The sequence below is a fragment of the Cystoisospora suis genome, assembly GCF_002600585.1.
Source record: "Cystoisospora suis strain Wien I chromosome Unknown contig_2632, whole genome shotgun sequence".
Classification (NCBI taxonomy): Eukaryota; Apicomplexa; class Conoidasida; order Eucoccidiorida; family Sarcocystidae; genus Cystoisospora; species Cystoisospora suis.
The window spans coordinates 896-25,275 of NW_027155430.1; the positions used below are offsets into that span (position 1 = coordinate 896).

The 24,380-nt window shown below is 53.1% G+C and overlaps 3 protein-coding genes across 3 annotated transcripts; 1 reads left to right on the forward strand and 2 right to left on the reverse strand.

Moving 5' to 3' along the window:
* Window positions 1-1,457: 1,457 nt before the first annotated feature.
* CSUI_005426 (inner centromere ark-binding region protein) lies at window positions 1,458-7,911 on the reverse strand. The gene is made up of 2 exons (XM_068065602.1): window positions 4,996-7,911; window positions 1,458-4,254 (listed from the first exon to the last, which is right to left on the reverse strand). The coding sequence occupies exons 1-2, from the start codon at window positions 6,840-6,842 to the stop codon at window positions 1,935-1,937; spliced, it is 4,167 nt and encodes a 1,388-aa protein (XP_067922411.1). The 5' UTR covers window positions 6,843-7,911; the 3' UTR covers window positions 1,458-1,934.
* Window positions 7,912-9,527: 1,616 nt separating this feature from the next.
* On the reverse strand, window positions 9,528-15,135 carry CSUI_005427 (snf7 family protein). Its single transcript, XM_068065603.1, has 7 exons — window positions 14,064-15,135; window positions 13,193-13,284; window positions 12,544-12,658; window positions 12,034-12,147; window positions 11,423-11,606; window positions 10,718-10,830; window positions 9,528-10,281 (listed from the first exon to the last, which is right to left on the reverse strand). Exons 1-7 carry the CDS (start codon window positions 14,124-14,126, stop codon window positions 10,234-10,236), a joined length of 729 nt encoding a protein of 242 aa, XP_067922412.1. The 5' UTR covers window positions 14,127-15,135; the 3' UTR covers window positions 9,528-10,233.
* A 1,587-nt stretch (window positions 15,136-16,722) lies between these two features.
* Window positions 16,723-22,858, forward strand: CSUI_005428 (uncharacterized protein). Its single transcript, XM_068065604.1, has 5 exons — window positions 16,723-18,425; window positions 19,248-20,019; window positions 20,527-20,727; window positions 21,035-21,208; window positions 21,944-22,858. The coding sequence occupies exons 1-5, from the start codon at window positions 17,241-17,243 to the stop codon at window positions 22,018-22,020; spliced, it is 2,409 nt and encodes an 802-aa protein (XP_067922413.1). The 5' UTR covers window positions 16,723-17,240; the 3' UTR covers window positions 22,021-22,858.
* The last annotated feature ends 1,522 nt before the right edge of the window (window positions 22,859-24,380 follow it).

Here is a 24,380-nt window from a genome sequence, read left to right on the forward strand (position 1 = left end):
GACAGAGGGAGAAAAGGGAGGAAGAGTTAGTGCCTTTCCTCCTGAAGAAGGAGAGTTTTGTTCTTTTCTTCCCCTTAGTAGTCCGTTAGCGGAGTGACGGGAAGAGAGCTTCGCGGTTGATTCCGATCGTGCTGGGCGTGGCGGAGCTCACACCTATCCAATGTTATTTTTGTGCAGCTGTCAACGACTTTCTTGTTACATTCGCCAGTAGCTGGACTCGTGTTTGGGCGGTTGCGTAATTGCGTTGTCGCGGTTGTGTGAATGCGGTATCTCCGCGTTTCGAAAGCACAACAGCTCCTTTGACCAATCAGGTATGACTTAGTGGGTGCTTGGTCCGAAGCGCGAGCCGCTTGTGCGGTGGAGAAGCAGTACCCGGGAGGAAAACTGTCTTCCCGCCCCGGAGTCGGCTGCCGTTTTCTGATGGTTCTCGTCCCTGTAGGCCGCTCCCAGTTTGCGGAGAACTGACCCACTCCTGCTGATACTGCCTGTGGTGATTCAGCCACAGGCAGCCACACGGGACTACTGGCCGGGCCCTGACTCCTGACTTGCACGAGTCTCGAGGTCAGTCCTGGTGTGCTAGATTATTGTCGCGTTAACTACGTTCAGCTTGTGCCGGACAGGCGAACACGTCCCCCATCGCACTCAGTTCCGTGACGTGCTCCTGTAGTTGATGGTGCACGGTGGAAACCTACAAGCTGCCCGGGTTGCATTCCTGCATGCCTGGTCGGGCCAAACGAAGTGTCCGCCTCGCATACTGGCAGCTGAGCCCGATTTATTTCCTCACGCGTTTTCGCCTTAGTTATCCAGCTAAGCGGACCTTTTTGTTTTTCGTTCCGCGCACGGTCCCCTGGGTGTGCGCATGTCTTGACCCATGACTGACGGTCTCCGTATACAGGCTGACATTAGATGCGGCGACGAGTTGTGACACATTTCTTACGTTCTATTGTGAACGCCTCTCTTGCCGACTGTCCCAGCTTACGCCTCCTGGTAGTGTAACCATCAGCGGTGAGGCGCACCGGACGATACGGCGGGCTCAACACCCGGGGCTGCGAGATAAGGCTTGAACTGTAGGAAGACGTACGCAGAACGAGACAGAGCAGAGTGCTGCCGTTACCCATGCACCGCACACCTATCTTCAAAAACGCCTAATACATATATATATAAGATACCTTATACGCCTGTATATGGTCTTACCCGCCGACGTTCTGCGGAGAGGCTTGCGGCCAACACCGGAACAGCTACCCCACACACCGTGAGGTTTGACTGCTCTACAGCTGCTTCTCTTTGATGAGCGCAACAGGGAGAACGCTTGCGTAGCGTCCTCCCTGTTCCGCTCTTGACAGGGCCCCACTCGTCTCGGAAAAGCTTCTGTCTGCACGCGCAGTAAGATCTCCGCTAAGAAGTGTTCGTACGACGCACACAACGCTATCTGGTGTGGTGGGAACGTTTTCGTTCTTCTTCCGTACTTCGACTGTCGTGGTCTAGCCCGCGTTTCTCAGGCGGGCCGACAGGTAATGCCCGTGACGCATATTACGCCCGCATCCCCACAACGGAGTTCAAGGAAACGCAACTGCTTTACGAAGTCTCGCGTTCTTCATAGCTCTTTGACCGTCCAGTTTACAGATCATAAAAACACTCCACGCACTGATGGATTCTTCGTGCCCTGTAGACGAAAAGAACTCTCCGGGGCACTTAACGGTCGGCTTTTGTCGGGTGCGGTGCATCGCGGCAGTAAGCAGTGTGTTGTTTCTTCCTCCTCCATGTCTCGCGCAACAATGTTTCCTTCGCGGCGACCGCCCCCCCCCCCTCTAACAGGTGAACTATCTATCCTCCCCCATACTGTTCAGCGTTGAAGGAGTGGTATCGATGCCACGAGAGTCGCACAATGGTGCACATGCTACGAGTCAGGAGTTCCGCTAGATTAGCATCAATTGTTATTTCATTTCTTCGACTATACCCCGGCCCTTTGATCTCCTGCGCATCGGTCCTATCCCTGAGACTCCACTACATGCAACCTGGTGTGTCTGCTGAAAGAGTGACCACCCCTGGTACACGGCTCTTCCGACGTCATTGTGCCTTGCGCCGTAGACACGATCAATTGAAAGCCTAGCTCGAGGCATCAACGCGAGGGGCCGTGAAAACGGATTTCGCCTCCAGCCGTCTCTAGCTGTTAGGTCAATGCCACCTGAACTGGCGGCTTTAGGAATGCACTCAGGCGAAACGTGTGAGGACCTGTCTAAAGTTGTAGAGGAAGCCGTCAGCGGAGCAGCTATTGAATTTTGCCCACGGAGACCTCGAGTCAATGCCCCCCCTTGCGCAGAATCTGGACTTTGTAGCGCACTCGTTAATACGCCACAGTAGGGAGAAAGCTGGTTGTTTACTCGTTCTATTCCACCACTTTGAAGTCCGGTCTGCAGGACACGACTACCCAGGTGATCTCCCCAACTGCTACCCGCAACAGCGGAGTCATGTTGCGTGGGCATGTCTTTGTGTTCGGATACTTTCCGAAGGGAGCCGCCTGGCGGCTGCCCTACCACTTTTCCTGTGAGGACACCCTCTGCAATAGCCCTCCTCTCAAGAGTAGATCTAATTCCTTTCGTTGGAGTGTTCCAATGATATGCTCGAGAGCTACTGCTAGCTACAAGGGTGTGAGTGGCTGCTGTGGTAGCTGATTGGGTTTCCGCGCTGTTGTGCACCACAGTGTCTTGCAGGACAGAAACGTTGTAGTGTCCATCTGAGCTTGACCAGGCACTGATTGTGTCAGCTGCTGTAGTTGGCTTTTCTGTCTCGAATGTTCGGAGATTTTGCCTTGAAAGGTCTGCCTTCTCCCCTTTCTGTCGCTTGGATGAACGAGTGTCGGCCTCTCCCCCGCTGCCCGCCTCTTCCTGTATGATCTGTCCTCTCCGAGTGACAAGGACCGACCCCCTCACTCCAAGTCTCACTTGAGGTGTGATAGGCGATCCCTCTGAAGGTGTGCTACCCGGAGCTTTATCACCCTTGTCTCTAGCTTTTGCTTGGGATGCGTCAGCCGAGTACCATGACACGCATCCATTTCCATCTCTTGAGTATTCGTCTGTACCTCTATCCTGTCGAGTGGAGCATCGCAGTCTTTTTCCTTTTCCTCTCTGAGAATCATCTTCCACCTCTCCACTGTGGGGCTGGTGAAGTTTGTCTTCCGCATCCTGAATGGAATGTTCTACGTCTTTTGGGCCTATCCGCCCTCCTCTCCTCCCTCTTCCTCCCCTCACCCGCTGTCTGTTACATCGCATTCCCATCTTCTCTTTCTTTTCATTGGCTGTCTTCAACCGTGCAGCTCGCTCTTGCTCCGCCTTCTGTCTCAAACGGAAGCGGCTATCCGTCCAAGCCCATGGCTGATAAGGAGGAGGAGTCGGGCAAAAGCAAGCCTGCTTGAACGATATTACGTCAGTAGCATCTACTACCGCTCCCATAGCTTCAATGTACCATGTACACTCTTCACTCGTTAGCGGGTCGTGTCTCCAGTCCAGCTCAATCTCACACTGACCTCGCCACCAGGCTTCCAACGCTGGCAATAATTTCTCTCTGAAGGCTCTAGCATCTAACTTCCCGGAAAATCCGTGTTGAATCAATTCGTCTTGGAACGCCTTGAGTTGTTTCCTTGTATCTTGTTCTTCTTTATTTAAACTTTCTTGGAGCTCTCGTACCCACCTTCTCTGAGCCTCCTCAGCGGAAATTTCTCCGCTGGCAACTTGATCTCGTAGTTTCTCTTGTGTCTGTCTGATTCTTATTCTCCTCTCCTCTTCATCCAACGGGTGCCTCGCCGCACCCCTCTGTTCCATAGCATTATCCAGACCCCGCAGTCCCTGGTGTCTTCGTCCCGATAAAAGACGGAAGATTGCTGGATGTGATGCGCGAGTGTTCACGGAAACATACGTATAGTGACGCTCATCGTAGATGTCCGATAGGACCACTTCAGGGGGAGCTTCCCCAAAGACCGTGAAAGGATTAAACTTTTCCTGTCCGTGTACGGCCTTCGCGAGATTCTCCGGCGTCGCCCATGCTGGGCATTTACTAGGTCGTGCCCCGGCAGCTAATGCCGCCGATACGGAAGGAAGGGATGAAGAAGAAGACGGAATAGAAGCAGGATACGGCCGAGATCGCTGGGGTGGAGGATGTTTCCCGAATGTTTCTACATGGGAAGGATGATGCAGACCTCGGGCGTAGTACAAAATTGGAATGTCTTTACGCAAGAGCTCAGTACTTTCTTTCTCGCATCTAAAGAAGACAACAGAAGAAGAAAACACCCACAAACAAATGAATATGAGACGGAAATCTTTGCCTTACGCTACAAACCCTCAATCCACAACATCCCGACAATAGATACTGCAACGCCAGCATCTCGAAAGAGAAAAGGATGACTTCAGATGTCCGTGAGCGGAGACACAGCGACGCCCCGAGCCCACCACACACCTCTACCACCTCCCAGCCCATGCATGTGCTTTTATTGATGAGCGGTGAATGGTTCTCATTCACCATGAAGAACCCAGAGGGTCTTTTCACTAACCAAAGTCAATACAGCTAGCATGCGAACACCCTTGCTGTGTATAACCCTCAGTCCAGTGCAGCCATATTCAGGAAAGATTCCTGTAACCCGGCGTCACATTGCTTGGGAGAAGAAAATACAGTGATATACACGTCAACAATCAGCCGCCTTTCCTAGCTCTACAAAAGAACGAAAGAACGGAGAATACCACGCATGGGTCATGATCTTCAAACAACTACGTTTGTTCGGACAAAAGGAGGAAATTCTTGATACAGATGACGACAAGCTCCCGAAATGAATAGAGTTTGCAGACAACCCTTCTCTTTCTTATCGAAAACGTCATACCCTCACGACCCTGTAAGGCGCTACCTTTACGCATGCTCCCATGGAACTACACACTGAACTGTGGAAAAGAAGCAAAAGCAGAGGAACTCTGTCTGGAATTTCGCAAAAGATTCTCAAAGCAAACATACCTCTTTTTTGCGTATCGTACAATGTCAATGAGGGCGTCGTAGTTTTGTTGAAGGTCTTTACTCCTTAAAGGTCTCAAAACACGATGCCCGAAGACCTCTGTTGGCCCCTTCTCCTCTTGGTTTTCGTCATTCTCCCTGTCTACCCACTCGTCTCCTCGGCTCTCTACTCCTTCATCTGGAATGTTTTGTTGCTCCTCTTCCCCTCCATCATCATCATCATCCTGTGATCTGTGCATCCTTCTGGAAAAAACAGATCTGGCACTTTGCTCTGATCGCTGTGGAGCCTGACACTGTCCCACCGTGCCCGCCGACCTGCCAGCATGCGTAGCTACACCCGGGAACTGATTTGACCTCTCCAGCCTTGGCCAATTCATTTCGCTAGGCTCATCTTTAGAGTAAAAAGCATTCGGTGTTTGCGAGTCAGAGCTGTCTACTGTCGTGACACAACCTTCTTTATGCACGTTCGCGTTAACGCCATGTGCCATGGTACCCGATGTGCATACGCCTGCACCACTTTGGCAAGCTACCAGCGATGATGCAGATGAACTTCCGCTACGATCAGCATCTCGCGAAGACGAGAAAGACCGATAAGATGATGTTCCAGCTGTCGTTGAAGAGACACTACTGAGAGCAGTCACAGGACGAACAAACCGAGGGATTTGTAAGCCCGTACAATCATCATCCTCTTCATCCTCTTCCGCTATCTTCCCTGGGTGTCCGTCGTGAGTTACGCCAGGCTCGGACCTTCCCTCCACGGCAGAGGCAGAGGACGAGTATAAAGAAGCGGGACCAAAGGGAGAGACAGCACCCGAGGAAGGACAGGTTTTTGACTGAATAGGAGGAGGGTGGCGTAGCACTCGGGCGTCAGCAGTGTTCTCTACCCGGTTGTTTCCTCCAAAAGAAGAAGACACAAGAAGGCTAGATGACGCGACAAGCGAAGAACAGGAAGAGGAAGAACCGGAAAGAAGAGAAGGAAAGTTTGAGGGGATTGAATGATCCATCTGAGTTGACTGTAGTGAGTTTAAACGTCCTTGTGCGGCGAAGGATGTCCCGGCAATAAACTTAAAACTGTTTTGTTTTTCTGTCCCTCCTGCAAAAGAAACGATCGATACGTCTTCTCCGGGACGAGGCAGTGAACGCGAGGAAGACGAGGAAGCAGAGTGAATGAAGGCAGAAGATGGAGGAATCTCCAGCTCCGGCGTAACAGTTTCTGTGCTCTCTCCAGACGATTGCAGAGGGTCTTGTGTTTGTTTGATGTACGGAAGAGCCGGGAGAGAGGCACCCCTTGAGAACTCTTCTTGCTTTCCCTCCTCTCCTGTCGGCTGTGTGTGCACCTGTGTCCTTTCAATTATCTTTGTCAAGCACCCCCCCTCCTCTTGTGAAGGAGTTCTCATCACCTTTCCCGTCCCGCACGCCAACTGCTTCTCAACTAGAAGACAGCCTTCTGAGACATTCTGTACACATGAATCGATCTCCTCAAGAGACTCTTCTGGAATCCCAGTAGTTGTCCGATGAAGCTTGTGCCCCTTCTTACAAGAATGAGTTTTCCTTCCCCCTTTTCTACGTTTCCTAGCACTACAGATCTCATGCGAAGGCGTCCTGGCCCTTCCTCGCCCTACACCTGCAGGAGGGGCAGGATCTGCTGGGATAATTCTCCCACCCTGCCGGAGAAGAATTGGGCCAAACTGTTGAGAAGAGGTAACTGAAGAGGCCGAAAGAGAAGACTTGTCTCCCCCCACTGGGGTATTCTCCTTGTCCTCCTCACGTTTCTTAGTCCAGTTTTGTAGGGTCCCGAGGAGTGGCTGCACGAGGCCGCCAAGAAGAAAGGAACCAAAAGAATTTGACATTTTTCACTGAAACACAAGGGAGACATGTAGCGCCTCCAACGGAGCCAACATGAGGAAAAATACTTGATGACTAGTGCAGCGCTTTGATCGATTGCACTCAGGTGTACGGACACCCGGGCATGCTATCGTTAAGCCGCACGCACATCGGGAGAATAAAAGGCCTGGGCTAGAACAACGACGCAGTCCGGAGAAACGGACGGGCAGACAAGAGTCAGACGTCCGAATAACTCGAAACAGTATAGGATATCACCAAGAAAGAAAAAAGTTAGCGCGGTTACGTCGTGTGTACGGCTACAGGAGATATAACTGTCTTCAAAAGAAAGATGCGGCTCGCCTTGTGTAAGCCGCGAAGAATAGACTGCCTCAGTTCCGAAAAAAAAGGAACCCACCCAGGCTTGCTCGAGTTACCGCTTGATATGGTACTTGAACCCCCCGTGCAGATGCGTTGGTTGATTCACGTACACAGTCGTGTGTCGCAACGGGAAACTGAGTACTGGCTGAGCGGGATGCTGCATGCGGGGCCAAGAACTCCTCATTGCCAACAAGACGGGAAAGTATCACTAAGCTTCGAGGAAGTGAGGCAAAAAGGCAGACTTCGATCCTCGAGCTCGTCCGAGCCCGGGACGCCAGACTTCACTTCCAGGGCCCACAGTGACGAAGACAAAGTGGGAGAAGACACCACGAAGGGCAGCCGCAGTAAGGACGCAAGGATCGAAGCCCGCAGGTCGGAAAGTAGGAAAACCCTGCGCAAGCGCTCCTGTTGGATCTTAGGAAGTAACTAAGAAAACAGGAGAGACAGCGATTTTGTGCCTTTGAGAGTTCTCTCTTCTGCTGTCACCCAGGCGACAGCGAAGAGCCCATGCAGACTTAACAAACAGCACAACGCCGCAATTGGACAACGGTACGTCAGGGCGTAAAAGATCTTGTGTCCCCTATGCAGGAAAAAGTCAACAAGAAAAAAGAGCAAACGTATTAGACAGGGAGAAAACGGGCCGGTTAGAAATTCTTGGATGAAGGGCGCTCTCCCACTCGCCAGCTTCCTGCACGCGGGCAACAGGCTAAGAAAAGCAGACCCGCTTGGACAGCCCAAAAAGCGAGCAGAAGGCTGTTGTACGCTCGCCCGCTTGTCTTCACAGCTACAGCATCTGGAATGCTGGAAAAGCGCGTCACGTCTTCGAATGAGTGACTACAGCTTTTCCGATACCCCAAGGTGATCTGGCACGCGGAGTTCGCGCATTCGCATCGAATTCGAAAGCAGCCCACAGCCGGACAGCCCAGGCCTCAGCGTTCTTCTGTCTTCATACCACAGCCTGGTATTATTTTTATCATTGCGGCTTCGAACCGCTCACACGGCCGTCCTGCTTCACTGCAGTGTCCCCAGCTGGCAACAGTTCAAGTTTCAAAGCCTCAGGTGATGCACAGACCTCCTCGTGCCTTTCCTCGGGCATTCTTCAGTGCCCTAGGAGGTCAGATTATCGTCATCTCTCGTCTGTGGGAAACGGGCTTTACACACCCTCGCAGCACACCCTTGCCAGGGAAGAAACCCCAGGGATGGCAGCAGCTTGGGGTCCACTGTCTCGCACAAGTGGGGAAGGCAGAAGGAACCTTTGGAGTTTGGCTGTGCACTGCCCCCTGATGGCAGTGCCAGGTTGCTTCGTTCTCAGCTGTCCCATCTTGCTGGTAATCTGGACATCTGGAAGAACGACGAGCTCTAGGAGGCTAGCTGTGACAGCTATCTGCGACTTTCCTCTCTCGCTTTGGGCCCGCCCGCCCTTCGCGGAATCCAGCGTATCTCCACTATAATGTCTACCACCAGCTGAGCACTAGGGAACAAATACAGAGTGAGGCATTGCCCTAACGAAAGTAATCAACAGCAGCATAACGTACTGCAAGCGATTCCGCCATCCTGCAGAACCCCTGCTAGTTTCAGGAGACGTAAAGACGTGCGACGATCTCTCCCGTCAGAGAAAGGTCACAGTAACGCGAAACTCGGCTTCACTTCAAAGCAGGGGGTGCAAACTGTGCTCTCGTCTAAGCGCTCAGGTTTGCAGTGCTCACTGGTCAGATACAGCGGCAAACGAGAACCGGCGCCGCAACACACATGCAGCAATGTTCTTGAGCATCTAATATCTATTCCCTGAACCCGGTTGAGGCTGTAGGCTGGGCAGTGAGGGACTGTCCATGTACCATCCACGAGAACCTGAAAGATCACGAAGTCACCAAAGGGGCTGCACTGGATTCTACCCAGTGTCACTATTGAGGTGACCCTGGTGTTAACCCGTTTGCGCAGCAGCCTTTTCTGCCGTCCTCCAGGGGGGGCCGTCCGTCTATGGGCACAAGACATAGGTGTCCTTCAAGGTGCCATCAACAGCTACTCAGGTTACCGCGCACTAAAACGAAATATCTGCTTAGCTAAACAGCCTTCTGACAATGATACCTCCAGCCAGCAGAAGCCGCGGCCAGCAGTCTGTCGGCAGGTCCGTCGTGGCATGTCACTCCAAAAAGCTCGACACGATAGCTTCGGGGTTTAAAAGCGGGGCAGTCAATCACCTTCTCACATTCAGCCGACTCTGCGCCGGTGCGTTACCTTGACTTGGTTGCTGCAGGAGTCTGGGACTGTCAAGTCCATGGCCCGTGGCAGCCACAGTCAGCCCGGATCGAACTCAGTACCGAACTTGCAACGAGGAAGGCAATGAAGAGAGAAACTGGCAAAGATCAAGTAGCGATTACTATTTATCCTCTAGATTCGGCTTTACAGTACGAGCACAAAGGTCCGAGGCACAGGTCAGGCGGAGCCAGACACATGACTGCGATCAACCTGGGGAGTAATGTTTTGTTCCACTCGTTAACCAGTTAGGACAGCTATCAACCGGACACCCGTTGAGGGGCAAGGCGCCCCTAAAGCTGCGCTATCGCCAGGCCCTCTTCCTTGAATCTTCACTATAAAAAAGCAAAGAGCTAGGTTCCTTCTACAGCGATGGTGACGCGGTCGAAACTGAAGACTGTCTTGAGAGCCTGTCGCAGGCTCGACTGTCCGAGGAGAGTCAGCTGACTGCGTTGGCCTCTACCAGTCCCCGGAGGAATAACACTTCTCGCCTCCACAATGTTGCTTTCATGGTTCGACAGGCATGGCTGTTCGTGACTGCTTGCGCAACCTCAAACGACCGGACAGTTCCACGCCGGCACGACAGCACAGTAGGTGTGGTTGTCCGGAAGTGAATGAGTTGCAACGATCCGCTGTCTGTTTGTGCCGTCTGTCTCCTCAAGTGACTACAGGTCCGGACTTAGTCACGCGGCCAGCCGTTCTCGAAGACACAAAGCGCTAGACTTCACGAGTCCAATGACGGCCTCTACCCCACACGCCGACGAAAAGCGGCGTGCCCGTGAGGCTCTAGAGCTGAGGGTGATGAGTTGCAGGAGAAAAAGCACCGCACCAGGCCTGAGAATAGAAGTGGAGCAGCAACACAGGACACCACTTTTCTGGCAATGCGGCAACAGCGCTTCGGGGGTTCTCCTGACGTGTGTGTGGCGGCGAAAAAGTTAAGCTGGACTTAAGCATGAGGACCGGCACCGCGTGTGGTCAGTCAGCGACAAATCAACACCTGGACCCAAAACCGAGTGCCTTCCCCTCCTGGGTACCGGCTTGTGTCGTCAACTCGGTCGTGCGTTTCAGTGCCCCCTCCGGTGATTTCCCCGTGCGGCGGTGACGTCCGCCGGCTGAACATGTATCTTCAGGAATGCATCATGGCATCATGGAAACAGTTTAGGGTCTAGGGTTTACACTAAACCCTAAACCTTGCCAGCAGGAAGACGGGAGACCTGCATAAGATGGAAGACTGGCTGGTGTATCCTCGCATCGCCCTTTGAGCATTTACCCGGGAGGAAAGACCGGGATCACCAACAGAGCAGCAGTTCCCGATCGCTTGCCGCTGAATGGGTTCCCCCACATCAACAGCAGTCAGTTTCCTTGGTGGGCACGCAGCAGGCCCTAAGTAAAGCCCAACAAGCAAGTCACAAAGCCACAGATGAGGAGTGTGACACGAGTCTGGACTGCACTTTTGGCACTGCCCGGCAACTGGGTTCAGCCCGGCTGTAGAGCTCGCCGGGTTCTAGGAAGGTCATAGTGAAGCCAGATCAATTGAAATGCCGCGCACCCCGGCCTTGTTAAGGCCTGGAGCTCACTGACGAGACATTCCCGCTCTCATGAAAGAGTGTCGTGGCTCTCTTCGATACTCCACGGTTTTCCTACGCATCCACCGGGCCCCTGCCAGAGGCACTGATGCCTCATGCTGCTGGTTTCAGAATGAGTCCTAGTCACGTCGTCCGCAGTACTGCCATCTGTTCATTTGTCACGTAACACTGCTGCGTGCAGTCGCCCATCATGACGCAAAAAACTGGCACCCGTACCGAAGGCGTCCACGACTAAACTGTACACCACACACGTCAGTTCAAAGTATAGAGTATGAGAAAGCCCCTGCAGCTGCCTGGGTCGTCAGAGATTGCGCGGCAGAGCTCTTCAAACCCGGGCACAACGACATATTTGCCAAGCATTGTGAGGTGGACAAGATGACCTGTCTTACCCGGATGATCGAATCTCACAGGCGGTGGACTGAGCAGGCTCTCGACAGAAATATGCCGATCAGGCTCCAAAGCAATATGCGAAGCCTTGGCTACCTGGTGCAGTACTTCGTCGACCCGTTCCAGTGGAATCGACGTGGAGGTCGAAGCGTCCAGCAGAGTCGAAACCGAGTCACTCCGGACATCCTGTCCCGTTGGCAATGAACGCAGGCACGGACAGGACTCGCAGTCTGGTTTCAAGACTTGCGTGCAGGATGCCACAGAAAGAACTCCCTTTCAACAGCGTTGCTCGTTGCCGCACAGCGTTTGCGTGCTTCTCCACCGTGCTGTCTCCCTTCACCATAGACTGCTTTCATTTCATTATTCTCAAAAGCCATCATCTTTGTCGCTGCCAAGTATAATGCCGACCCATGGGGTGCACGTCAGGCGCGACCGCGCGAAATAGAAAGGGCGTGCAACGTCCGGCACACCGGCACGACCGCACCGAACCCTGCTGCGCTGATTCCCTGAGTCTTCGTGCCCTAAGCCTGGCTTTCTTCCCAGGTGGTGACGCTTGGAGTCTAGACAATTATGCCGTAATCGGCCACTCCGGCTGAGCAAGGCGACCACTCACGAGATCATCGAAGAGTTTGGCAAATTCCTCCATCTGCCGTAGCGATGTGCCACCGTCGAGATTTCGCAATGCGTCGGACAGCCCGCATGCTGCGGATCGAACTTGTCTGCTCATCTGCATATCACGACGAACATGAGCACACCCCTGAGTTTACTGCAGCCCCGGTAAACCCTACGGCCGGAATAGAAGGAAAAGAAGCAAGCAACTCCTGTCACAGTTCCCGGCCGCCGGCCCGCAAACGATATCGTCTGAGCCGCTGACTGGCTCCCGCAGCTGACTGTTGGGAATCGAAACACTGGGGGTTCTCATTTCATCGAGAAAGACAGCTGAACACCTATATCCACCGTATCCGACGAAGTTGCCCGACCCACGCGGAACTGCGTAGGATGGCCCCGAGTCCCAGGAGGCTCGAGAGCAGTCGGAACGTCTGCCGCAGGGAAGCCCCGCTGCTATCAACGGGTCGGCTACAAGACACAAAGAGAACAGCTTGCCCGGCTGCGCAACGCCAACCTGTTGGGAACGGTGGGCTCCATCGAGCCGGGAGGCGACAGCGTCCAGCTTCGAGGAGAGTTGCAGACAGTGCAGTCCTTCTTGTTGCTTCCGGATGAAATTTTGTGCGAAGATCCTGCGTGGCAGCGAGAAACCGGGGGAAGCTAGGAGAGAATGCGGAAATTATCAGCTAGTATGTTTGAGCCCAGTCTAGTACCACATCGACACGATTGACCAGTGCAGACTGTTCCGGCACTCGGACAGAGGCACGCGGCCGGAGAACAGACAACCACTTTTTCACTAGGTCGTTCACACTACAGTTTGGTGCGAGAACGTTCTCCGAGCCTACGGAAGACCTGACTGAAACAATGCGGAGACCGAGGCACTGGTGCGAAAGCCCTCCACCAGGAAACAATGTGAACAGGGGTTTTGCGGTTCACAAACGCGCACCCGCACAGGTTCAAGCGGCTGTCGGTACTTGTTATACTCGGGTCAGGTTTGATTTCAGCTGTACGTGAACAAGCGACGAAGACAAGAACGCTTGCAGGTTCACCCTGTGAAATGAGAACCTTTCAAAAAGACCGCACCCTGTGTCCAGCGCGGTCCCACCATAGTCTTGGCAGCACAGCGCAGTGAGATGTAGGAATGATCTGTTGTTCCTACTGCTTACCGGGCCCCTTCCTTATTGTTCTTCTGCAGAGCGAGTCGTACCTTTCCCTTCTCACTCTCGCTCTCGCGGTAACACCTCTCACTCTGCCGTTTCTGAGACAGACGCGCAACCGGAGACAAATCACGAGAGGTTCTCATTCAAACATCCTCGGCAAGACGCTGAAGAGTCGGCCCCCCAAAAAGAGGGAAATCTTGAACCTGGTAGATCTGCTCTGCGTGCACTCAAGGTTGTGCCCACGCGACGACCGAGGAGATGTGTGCTCTTACTTGCTGTCACGGCACTCAATGATACACAGGCAAATAGAATTTTTAGACTGGCATACAAAAGAGGGAGCCATTTCACCTAAAGATATTAATCCCTATACAAAAGAGCACGCGTTCAGCCCTTCCTCTAGTGAAAGGGCGGCATCCGGAGACGTGGCGTACAGTCACTGAGGAAAAGATGCTGGTTATTTGGGTCGGACACGCGTGTTGTTGGCAGTCCCACTGGAACCACTTCAGTTTCGAGAACATCACTTCGATCAGAACAAGTGACAGTTCCGACGCATGAGCCCAGGCCGTCACGCTGCTCTGCGGTCAAGGTGGATACAGATAGAGTTTGTGGGTAAAGTGGGGTAAACCGCACGCTCTTTGGTAGACAGAGAGACACCTCTGACAGCACAGATGCATGTAGCCGGCTCATCTTGTCCGCGCTCCTCTGACGAGGGCCAGGCATAGGTCGCAGAGGTGCGACTGAGTTGCGAGCAATATGTGTACAGGGAGGTCCGAACAAGGTGCAACCTCAGGAAATGGCGGCAGCCGGCCCGGCATTAGCTGCTGCTGTGACTTCGGGCCGCCACAGTAACGCTAAGGAAACGACGTTTCAGCCTGACCAGCTCCCTCGCCTTGATCTTCATGTCGAACACCAGCGGGATCACTGAGTTTTTGTTTCCCATGATCGATTATCGTCTCCGAGAGGAGACACGGGGTTGTTTAAGGATGGAGACAGCCGGAAAGAGAAAGAAAACTCTATAGGTCGCAAACCTCCTTCCAATCCCCGGTCCTTTACTGGACAGTGAAGCTTCGATGGTTTCCGATCCCGACAGGCACTTCCGAGGGCACGCAGCGAAGTTTACAGTCCGGAGAAAAAACAGTCGCGACAGGCGTTTCGCCTCGCACCTGTGAAGAACCGCACGTCCTCGGCAACACTCAAAGCACACCGGGGCGAGTACCGCTTGACCTCATCTGGCAGGGGTAAAAAGCCAAAGAGAAAGCTCCCGAGCCTTGTAGACGGATAGTGTGGCGAGGTACACAAACCGGCTCTGGAAACTGGATTAGGCTGGTGCTCAAGATGTGGGTCTTTGGACGGGTTGTGGCTGGGGAAAAGAAGAGGTTTTGAGATGGAGAGCGTCTCCGGGGCCTCACACAACACAGGGGTTGCGAGACAAGAGGTGAACTGAAGTACAGTTAGGGGCGGAACCAGAATCTCAACTGGGATCGACGTGCAACAGGTTTTCAAGTTGGCGGTGAAAAGCTACAACTGAGTGCTACGCTGGTTCGCAACAGCCAGACTCCTGAGCAATTCTACTTGAAAGTAACCGAACACTCTACGAAAAAGCTAAACAGCGACACTGAGCCAGCTCACGGGACAATCTTGAACACTTCTCTTGACTGACACATAGGCGCCTCTGCTGGCGCACAAGTTGACAATCCAAAATTGCATTCTCTACTTGTGCATTACCGCCCAAAAAACAGAAAATGACACCTGCCTTTTTCGTATTGTAGGAGAATTGCTCTGCTGCGCCAAGAACATTGACAATGGAATAGGTTTAATGAAGGCGAATACACACTAAGTAAGCATAAAAAGCGAAGAAAGGAGCCCGCGCGCGTTCTGTAGGTCATGTGCGTTCGGCAAGCGCTATGAATCGATCTCGCCCGAAGCGAGATGAAACGCCACGTGTCAAGTATTTTGCCAACGTCGGCGGGAGGCGTTAAGGGGGCCAGTCCAGGCATTTTCTCGTAGATGTGGGAGCGTCCCATGGTTCCGCTGGTTCTATTCCCACCCCTTTTCGATGTGACACGGCTCGAGCCCGTCCAGTCGATGCGTGCCGAGTGGATGCACGCACAACAAGTAAAGTATTCCCTCCCGGCGAGCCTAGTCTTCCCTACCCGGCTGGTCCCATGGGACAATTCTCTAGGCCATTCGGGGACTACGCGTGCGCAGTTGTCTCGACCAGTAAAAGGACTCCAGCGGAAGAGCACACCTGGTTTTCTCCGGTGTGCCAGCGGCTACAAGTGTAGTTCGAATCCGCTGCAAGCACCTTCCCGGCGATAGTTGGGAGGTCGCGCCCGGTCACGGAGTCTGGACGGCCCCGTGTTTCGCGAACGCTTCCCTGAGGGGAACGTGCAAGTTCCCTGTGACCGAGGTGGACACTGCGAAAACGGAGAGCAAGGGTGGGCTGTCTTTCAGGAGGCTGGAGCGCACACACAAAACGGGGCAGGAATAACGCTGGGCACTCGAAGAAAAGCACAAAGAATCTCCACGAGAATTGCCCTTGGCGGAGTACAGCCGGCGCTCCCTCAAACAACGAACAGTGTTTCGTCTATCTAGGGTCCGAGTAATAGCGACCACGTGAGCATGGACGCTTGATGTTGATCACGTGGCTGTACGAGAGCTGCTTTCGAGCGACACCAGCGCTCAACGGGCTGCGGGCTCCAGGGGAATTTGAATGGAACAGTCACAAACACAGACGAACCCGCTGGCTCGCCTCGCCGTATCTCATGCTGTCGTAAATTATGGTGCTGCACCGGGGCACTGGCACGGGAATCACTTCGGCAGCCGAGATTGTTCCGCGGTTCGTGAGGCGCGGTGTCGTGGAGAGTATAGCGGCTGTCCTCACTGGGCCTTAAAAAGTTGGGCGGGCGCTTTTCCTGACGTTCTGAGGCAAGGCCACCTGATGAGCCCTTTGGAAGCTATCGATTCTTTGAAACATATAAGCAGTGTCTTGGGTACTATAGTGTCCAATATGAGCCGTATCGGACTTCCCTGAAGCAGGAAAGATTCTTCGGTCCTCTCCTTTCGCGGTGCGCCGGTGAGCACTAGCGGGCGAGGAGGCGGGCTCTCTTTCGAGTCAGGCTTCCCAACACTTACGCCCACCCTCCTCGCTTGCTGTCGGTAGTAGGAATGCTAACATGTACCGCTTGAGAAATGCTCACACTTCTTCTGTCGAGTGCCGGAGAGAGTGGCTTTCGGTCCTAAAGCGTGTCTCGGTCTTGTCGCACTAGGACGCGGTTACACTAACGATAAACCCCAAAGCAGAACCTGACAGAGAGGCACATCAAACACACTCCATTCTCTCAGTTTCTATATTGAGTCAGCCGGTAGTTGCTCCAGTAGATTTTGTCTTTCCTAAGCTTACTTTATCGCCGTGCTGATAAGCTGCTTCCTTGTGCTTCCTCACGCCATACATCCTGAGGGAGGGCACGTCAGTGGCGGGCCGCAGTTGCATGTTGGCTGGGCATGCGGAACGGGAGTGTCTCCAGAATGGAATAGTTCTGAGTGTCTCCGTCTCGTGGCGTGCCCATCTGCACTTCGTTTCCTTCTCCTACGAAACGAGAGGGAAAGCAATGGCGTTCGTCTGCACTTTCTTCCCTTCTAACTAGGCATCCGTTCAACGTCGGTCTCTTGGAAGCCCGTGACTCGGGCCATGTGTGCTTTTTGGAGAGAGACTGGGCGGGTTTTTCTTTACTTGATACCGTCACAGGTGCCTTGTCTTCAAATGTGAATGCACAGCAGGGCTGGGTGAACACTTTCCCCCTTCAGGAGCAGAAGCCATTCTCCCTGGGAGCTTCTTTCAGGCGAACACAGCCGGCCTCGTGCCCGATGTGTACCTGCTCCCACTTTAGAATTTGTCAGCTGTCCGTGTTTTCGTGGTGCCGAAGTACCTCAGCTGTAACTGCGCGACTGGGGTGAATGAATTTCACGCTATCGAAAAGGGCTGTTTTTAGCGCTGCTCGACGGTGTGAGAAATCGCGGTGTGTTTTCGCCTCCATGCTTCTCAATCTATGCCATGCGGCTTCTTTCACGGGACCTCGTTTTCTTGCTACCTTTACTACATTTTTTCCTTTTATTTTCCTACTCATGGTTCCTCGATTTGCTGGCATTGTCTGCCTGCTTACGTCAAGATCCTTTGGTTGTTCTCACTCCAAACACTTCTAATGCCGTCATCCGTCCGCGCCCACAAAAGGCCGGAGAGAAAGTGCTGCTGTCGCCTCATGCTCCACCCTGCCCTTCTCGGTCGTTTCACGTGCCCCTACCCTTATTCTATGCTCGCGGATTTAGAGGCTTAGCAGCCTTTCAAGGGCGGTCGCATTCCTTTCGGACAGAAAAAACCTGGAGGGCTTCTGTGCCGCCTCTCTTAGTCCAGCAGCTGGATTCGAGCGACCTTTTCGGTGCGCTGTTACTGTGTTCTCTTCATAGAGGAAATTTCCGTTCTCGGACCCGTCCTTGCATTGTCGCTGCCGGCCGGGGAGGAAACAGGGTGAAGCACAGACACCGAGCAAGTGAGGAAAAGAACACAACAGCTCTTCCAGCGTTTCCTTTCTTGAGCGTTTTTGCCGTACTCGTATCCGTCCTTGCGTCCCCTTCTCACCAGAAGTCTCGATTCAATAGAAATGGAACAGAAGGAGGAAGGCGGAGTGAGAAAGAGCAAAGGTCTTTTTCAACAGTGTTTCCCTTCTCTGTGTTTTCTTGGTCACCTTTGTCACTTCGGTCCCTCCAGAATGAGGAACCTTCCGCCGCCTTCCGCAAACCGGGGGGCACAGTGGAAAGGCGTGCCCATCTTTTTCATGGACACCCCCACGAGAACATTACTTCAGCTATGCAGCCACGCGCCTTCCTTCGTTCCGGTCGCCTCCCAGAGACGAAGAACATAGAAGAAAGAACCATTATGTATCAAGACAAACCGGTGGGTGCAAAGTCGCGGCATCGGCGAAGGTTTGCACGACTGAGCACCAATGGAGTCGGAAAGCGGAGATCGCATAGGTGGGAACTCTCCTGTTTTGCTGTTTCGCATTGTAGACAGAACGAGAGAGCGTTGATGGAGAAGCATCTGCGAGGCTGTCAGCCATGTCTTTCTCAGGGGTTGAGGGCAGATAGCGGGGAGTGCGTTCCATGGCGAGACCGTTCTGTAAGGAAGCAGCCCAGACGGAGGGGGGCAAAGCTGTATTGTTTCGTCGGTCTTGATCTTGTGAAGGTGAGGATTGTACGCGTGGTTGCGTCCGACGGAGTGTCTCCGGAGGCAGCCTACTGTTGCATTCTCACAACCATAGAGCGCATTTATCGGGGAGCTGTTGTAGTCATCCAATCACCTGAACACAGATCTAGCGACCTGTGTAACTCCAGATTTCAGCGAGACAGCATTGCCGACTCTCCCCGGTACATACACAGTAAGCATGTGTGTTTACCATTCACAGCAGGACAACCTCCTCTACCCATCGTCCCAAGTAGACGGAAGTGTCTCTCCACGTACAGCTTTTTCAGCCGATAGGCTGTCGAGTGGATGAGTTAGGCTGGAGACAGTTTTGCCTTGTGGATCACTACCTCTCTCTTGGACAGTGAGACTGTTTTGCTTTTAAAGGGACTGGCCAGAGCTAGTCTTCTTTGAGCGCGGTACCTCTCGTGTCTTCCCGAATACGCTTCCGCCTCTTTCTCCGGGGAACATGCGTCGGAGAGAAGACCAACGAGGATATCTCTCGCACGCAAGATATTACAGCGGGACTTAACAGTGCTTCACCTTGTACAGCTGGGCGTTTTGCCGCTGTGTAGACACTCGGCCGCTGGCCGCCTAGATTCTACTGCGTGGTGACTCCATACACTCGGCAGTACTTTTCTTGAATATAGAGAGCAAGTAGGGGTGACGCATGTCTGGTTGACTTCCTTTGCTGATTTTTTCCAAGCAAAAGGCCAGACCCAAACTCGAAGCCATAATGAATACGGATTATCACGGCTAGTTGCCGCGTTGAAGACGTCATCGCTCATCCGTCTTGTTCACTTGACTGCCTCTTTGCTGCTTCAGATTTTCGGGAGATTGACTGACATTTCGACAGTAGGAAGCGTAGTCGCCTCTCCAGTGGCCTCGCCTGCACTCGCCGCCCGTGAGATACTTGCCGTGTATGAACACCTGGCCCCCAAGCTCAGCAAAAAGAGGAAGGATTCTGAATCCGTGGAGTTCCCAGCTGCGGGAAAAGAAGGAAGCCATTCCGGATCTAGGAGGAGAAACCGCTTCTCTCCTGGCTTTGAACAGAACAGCTCAGTTGCCTCACACGACATAGGGGAAAGCACGGCCGCGTTCAATGTGAATGTACGCCAGACTGAAGGAGGAGCAGAAAGTGCCTCCCCACCCCTAGGGAGGAAGAATGATGAACCTTCCTCTCAGATTGAGCCGGGAGCGATACCTGGCTGGGACTGGGAAGCATGGCTAGCTAGTGAGCAAATGAAATGGCTCTCAAGCACTCAGGAGTCGATGCTTGTACAGAAGACTGGGGCCTTGAAAAGAAGAGGAACGCTGAACAGAGGACGGGCGAGCTGTGCTCCAAGGAAGAAATGGGAGTTGCTTTTTTTGCCGAAGCTTCAGCAGGGAAGGAGAACTGACAGAGAGGAGGGCATGAACGACGGAGAGGAAAGCGAGGGGCCTTCAAGAAAAAACTTGAATTCTCTCAAATCAACGAAGCCCGGTCCGGCTTTGGATAGGAAGGAGTTTGAAGAGAAACTGATGACGATGAAGTTCGCGTGGCCTCTGCAGCCCAATGCCGGGGCAGCACTCTGTCCGACCATCCAGTACATGCCAGGTCAGTTGCCACGAGTTGTGTTTGGCCCCTCCTTATACTCTCTTATGCCCTATGACAGAGACCCAAGCAAGACTGCCTTTTCCCCCTGCCTGACTGTTTCCGTAGTGCTATCATGCGTAGGTACGCTAGTGACTGGTTATGTTTGCCCGTACTCTACGCATTGCCGGTCTACACCCTTGAACCCTCCGTGCATAGAATTGCTTACGCCCTTTACCCAGCTCCTCAAAAAGCAGAACGCAGCTCTGGCTTGGCATAGGCGTACTGGAGATGACTGTATACGATTCAGTGCATTTCGAGCGGAATGAAGACATGCGTGTTTGCTCTGCTTCGCGTACATACGCACTCACATAAGCGATGTATTGCATACACTTCCTGTACCTATACTCAGAGATGACCGATTTCTGCTCGGAGAAGATAGGTATGCGCCAAGATGGGCATGTTACGATCACATGCTTTGCACAAGAACACCCGCCAAAGACAGTCACTCGTGATTTCTTTTTCTTTCAGCTGCTTATAGTGTCTTCCTTGAAGTAGCTCGAGGTCTAGATGACCCTCGTAACGGAGGAGAAGAAGATTTCTCAGGGATTTCGTCTTCTCCAGATGGAAGCTCCGATGGCCTGCATAGGAAGAGCAGAGCGCGACGCAAGTCGGTTTACGAGCGAGTTGGGACGGCTTTGCAAAACAGCCCAATCGCGGCTGACGCCATCGGTGAGAAGGGCTAGGTGAATGCTTGATTTGCGGATACAGCACTGAAGCCTGTCATGATGGATGACAGATACCTAAGCAAGACTTCTGTTTCTGACTAGTCGCCACTACCAACGTCTTTGAGGTCTCCATGGGTTGTTTCATTCTCTCCCTCTGGTGGAGGCGGTTTGACTGCGTTTTAGGTAGACGTCTTTCTTCTTTCTAGGTGTCTGAATCCTTCTTCTGGTAAGAGTAGAGCAACTCACAAGAATTCAGTTTTTCTTTCGGTTCATGGAAAATGAGACTTCGTCTGTTTACGTCACTTCCCCAGACTGCGTTTGGCGAGCCCTGACTCGGGTAATACATGGGCCCTATGGTGAAGTTCTTCCTCTCGGTGTTCCTCTACCTCATCCTGACCTTTACATCTTATCTCCTTCCAACCCTTCAAGACGGCTGTGCCGAGGTGACATGCTTCGGTGTATATGGGAATGGGCCCCTGCTGATGGTGAGAGAGCGTAGCCACGGAAATCCTGCCAGACTGAGGAGTGGCTGCACAGTCTTCCATGTTCCTGATGTGTTGCGGGGTCTCCTCACTGTCTGGGAACGGATACGTTTGTTTTGTGTGCAGTCTGGTCTATGCTAACACAGTCACCTGGCAAGGCGCGGTTCTTACTCTACTCTCAAGACCTTGTTCATCTTCCCTCTTCCACAGGCATTGCGCGTCTCTGCAGTCCCTTCCACGCAAGCGCTGGAATTAGCCGGAAGAGGGCGAGGCGTACGTACAGTCTCGTGGGCTTAGAAAACTGACCTCCGTCAGCGGGCGTAACTACACAATTCCATCGTTGGCCTGAGTACATTCTCTCCAGCAAACTGCGTCTCCGGAGCACTCGCTGACCTGGAGTCAGTTTCCTTATGCAGTCGGGTCACGACAAAAGCAGGATGAGCAACGCCCTCTCTCTCATCTGTGTCCATTGGACTGTAGTCAGATTCCAGAATCCCAGTCTCAGGCATAGGTTACAAAGTCCGAATGCCCACTGAGTGCATGGGCGAGGCTTCACGGGGAAGTGTGAGTGGCTTTTCTCTGTGAGTACAACTGTCCACACTTCCAAATTGACTCCCCTGGGAAAGCCGTTGGAGTCTGGGATAGTAAAAGCCCGGATGCGGCAGCGGTATTTCGCAAAATGTACTCGGTCTTTTCGGTAGAGCCTTTTCGACGTTTTGTTGTCTTCGTTTTCAACAGGCTTGGTCGACTGGGAGTCTTTTCTCTTCTTCCTGGATCAGGTTCCAGCGGACGGAGCTGAGCGGTTGCTGAACTGACGGTGTGTATGGCTAGATTGCGGACCAAGTGGGCTTGTTGCACGGCCTGGGCTCCGTGCAACGAGCGGCATAAATCTGCTCCACAGTTGTGGCCAAAACAAATTGAGTGCTATCTCCACCTATCGCACCATCCGGTAGCTAGCCTGGTACAGGAACTGCTCTACGTGACCGCACTGACTCCTGCAGGAAATCTGTTGCGCATCCAGGAATAAGCTGGAGACAATATAGACAGAGATTAGGGTTCCAGGATATTCTTCAGTGGTTGGAGAGCCGTGTCTTTTTCTCGAGAACAACAGTGACAGAAAGGATGATCGATCTATGACCGAGGAGACGAGAGTCGCGTGTCTTCCTTTCCCTGACAGACGCGGTGATTCCCAGGTGATATCTCGGCTTGTACGTTCACCCATTTGGCTTCCGTTGTACTGCGGTTCGAGCTTCACGGGCGAACCGCATCCGCAGTCTTCCGGTTGGCCCGCTTGCAGGCATGCTGGTCAGCGCTTCTCGCCTAGGAGGTGGGGCATGTAGTTTTGTGAGTGATCTGGAGGGAGCTCAGGTTTCTTAAGGACTTGTCTTTTTCCAAGAATATGAAGGAGGTTTCTTAGGAAGTCGTTCGTTCGTAGCCTTGTATTCTGCATCATAAAGACGACATTCTTCAGATCTCTGTTTCCACCTAACGCGGAGGACGAAATGCGTAGTGTCTGCAGTTATCGGGGTCTGATTCGTGAAAAACATTCGCAAGGAAGGAACGGAGAAAAAGCGTTTGTCCTTTGGCAACACGCCGTCGAGGCTCAAACTGGACAGCTGATTCTTATGGTCGAGGCCCTGATCAGATCCCCATTTCAGCCCCCCATTCTTGTTTTGTTAAACTTCTTTTAGTCACCGAAGCAGCACGTCAGCACAAACCGGGATGCGGAGGGCTCGTAGCCGGAGTTCTGAGCTCTGCTTGATTCAGAAGCCCGGTCTCCCCTGACTCCCGAGGCCGACGTAAGCGGCTTCCAAGCGCCTGTGTAATTCTCCTGTTCCCCGGTGTCCCCGTTTGTCTCCAAGAGTACAAGATACCTCGAATTGCGTCGAAGGCGCAGTCACGGAACAGTTACACAGGACAAACAACATGGCAGCTCCGGTCGGGCAATCAAGTGGTTCGATATGAAACACCTACGATATCGTCGTTACTGTACGTATATATGCGTAGTCGTGTGCTGCCACTGCCGGCACTGCGCTACTTCCTGCCGGTGCTCTGAATTGCAACAGAGGCGAAGTTCCGCGAAGACAACATGGTGTACGGTCTTTGAGTACGAGAAGAGCACTTTCAACTATTTTCAGCTGACGGGACCGGACTGAAACCATTACCCTCGGAGCTCCCCGGACGCTCCTGCTAATCGGCTACCGGGGAGTGCTGCGTTTTGACACTCGTAGCGGGGTGTCAGTCTATTCCGACTCGTAGTCCTCAAGCTACCTGAATCCTTTACTTAGTGATTGACTAACTTTGCAGAAGAGAATAACTAAAACTCTCTTCTTTTGCTAGCCTCTTCCCGCTCTCCGCCGTCGAGCGCCGTCTCCGCCCGGCCGTCGCGCGGAACTGCGCTGCGGCGGCCGGAGCGTGGCGAGTCCGCGTGCTCGAGATGCCCAGCGCCTTCTGCCGTTGCAGCATCCGCTACGACCTCAGGCCTCATGCGTCTCGTGTTCACCCCAGGATACCCGTCCTTGTCGGTAGCGGTACTCTAGTGTTGTGCCGGACACCCTGGTGTACTACACTACCGGCTCAACAATAACGGCCTACGCGCGGTCGCTGTCTACTCACATAACGGGTCTCAGCAAGGATCGAACGCCGTGAAGGCACTCACTCATGAAGAACAATAGTGCCGAAAAAGGCGGCTGCTTCTGGTTGCCCGTCCCCATACAGATTGTGCCTCTCTCTTTTTATCGGGGATGCAACGATGCAACGGCTAGCACCAGGTCGCAGGACAGGGTATGCGATCCTTCCGTTTTTCCCCAGCAAAGCTTGATCCAGTCTCGAGGTGGCTGCCTCAATGGATAAGCCTGCCCAAGATTCTCAGAGGTCCTAACGGTCTTTGTCTTTGGAGTTGGCAATCTTTTTTCTGTTCAGGGGAATCTTTTTTTTTCTCAGTGTCGTTCTGCCCCCCACCACCACAAGACACAACGGAACAGCTGGCTGGCTCGAGCGTCAATCAGAAGATGCCTTAGATGCACTGCACAGGGATGCTTTGCGGCCAACCTTGCTCCAGAGCTCTCTTTTTCTTGTTACAGATTTATCTCTGCTTGTCCCAACCACGGGGATTTGTTCGCCTCCGGGCGTTCTTCTTAGCAGAGCTCCTGGCCATAGTCCTATGTGACTTTTC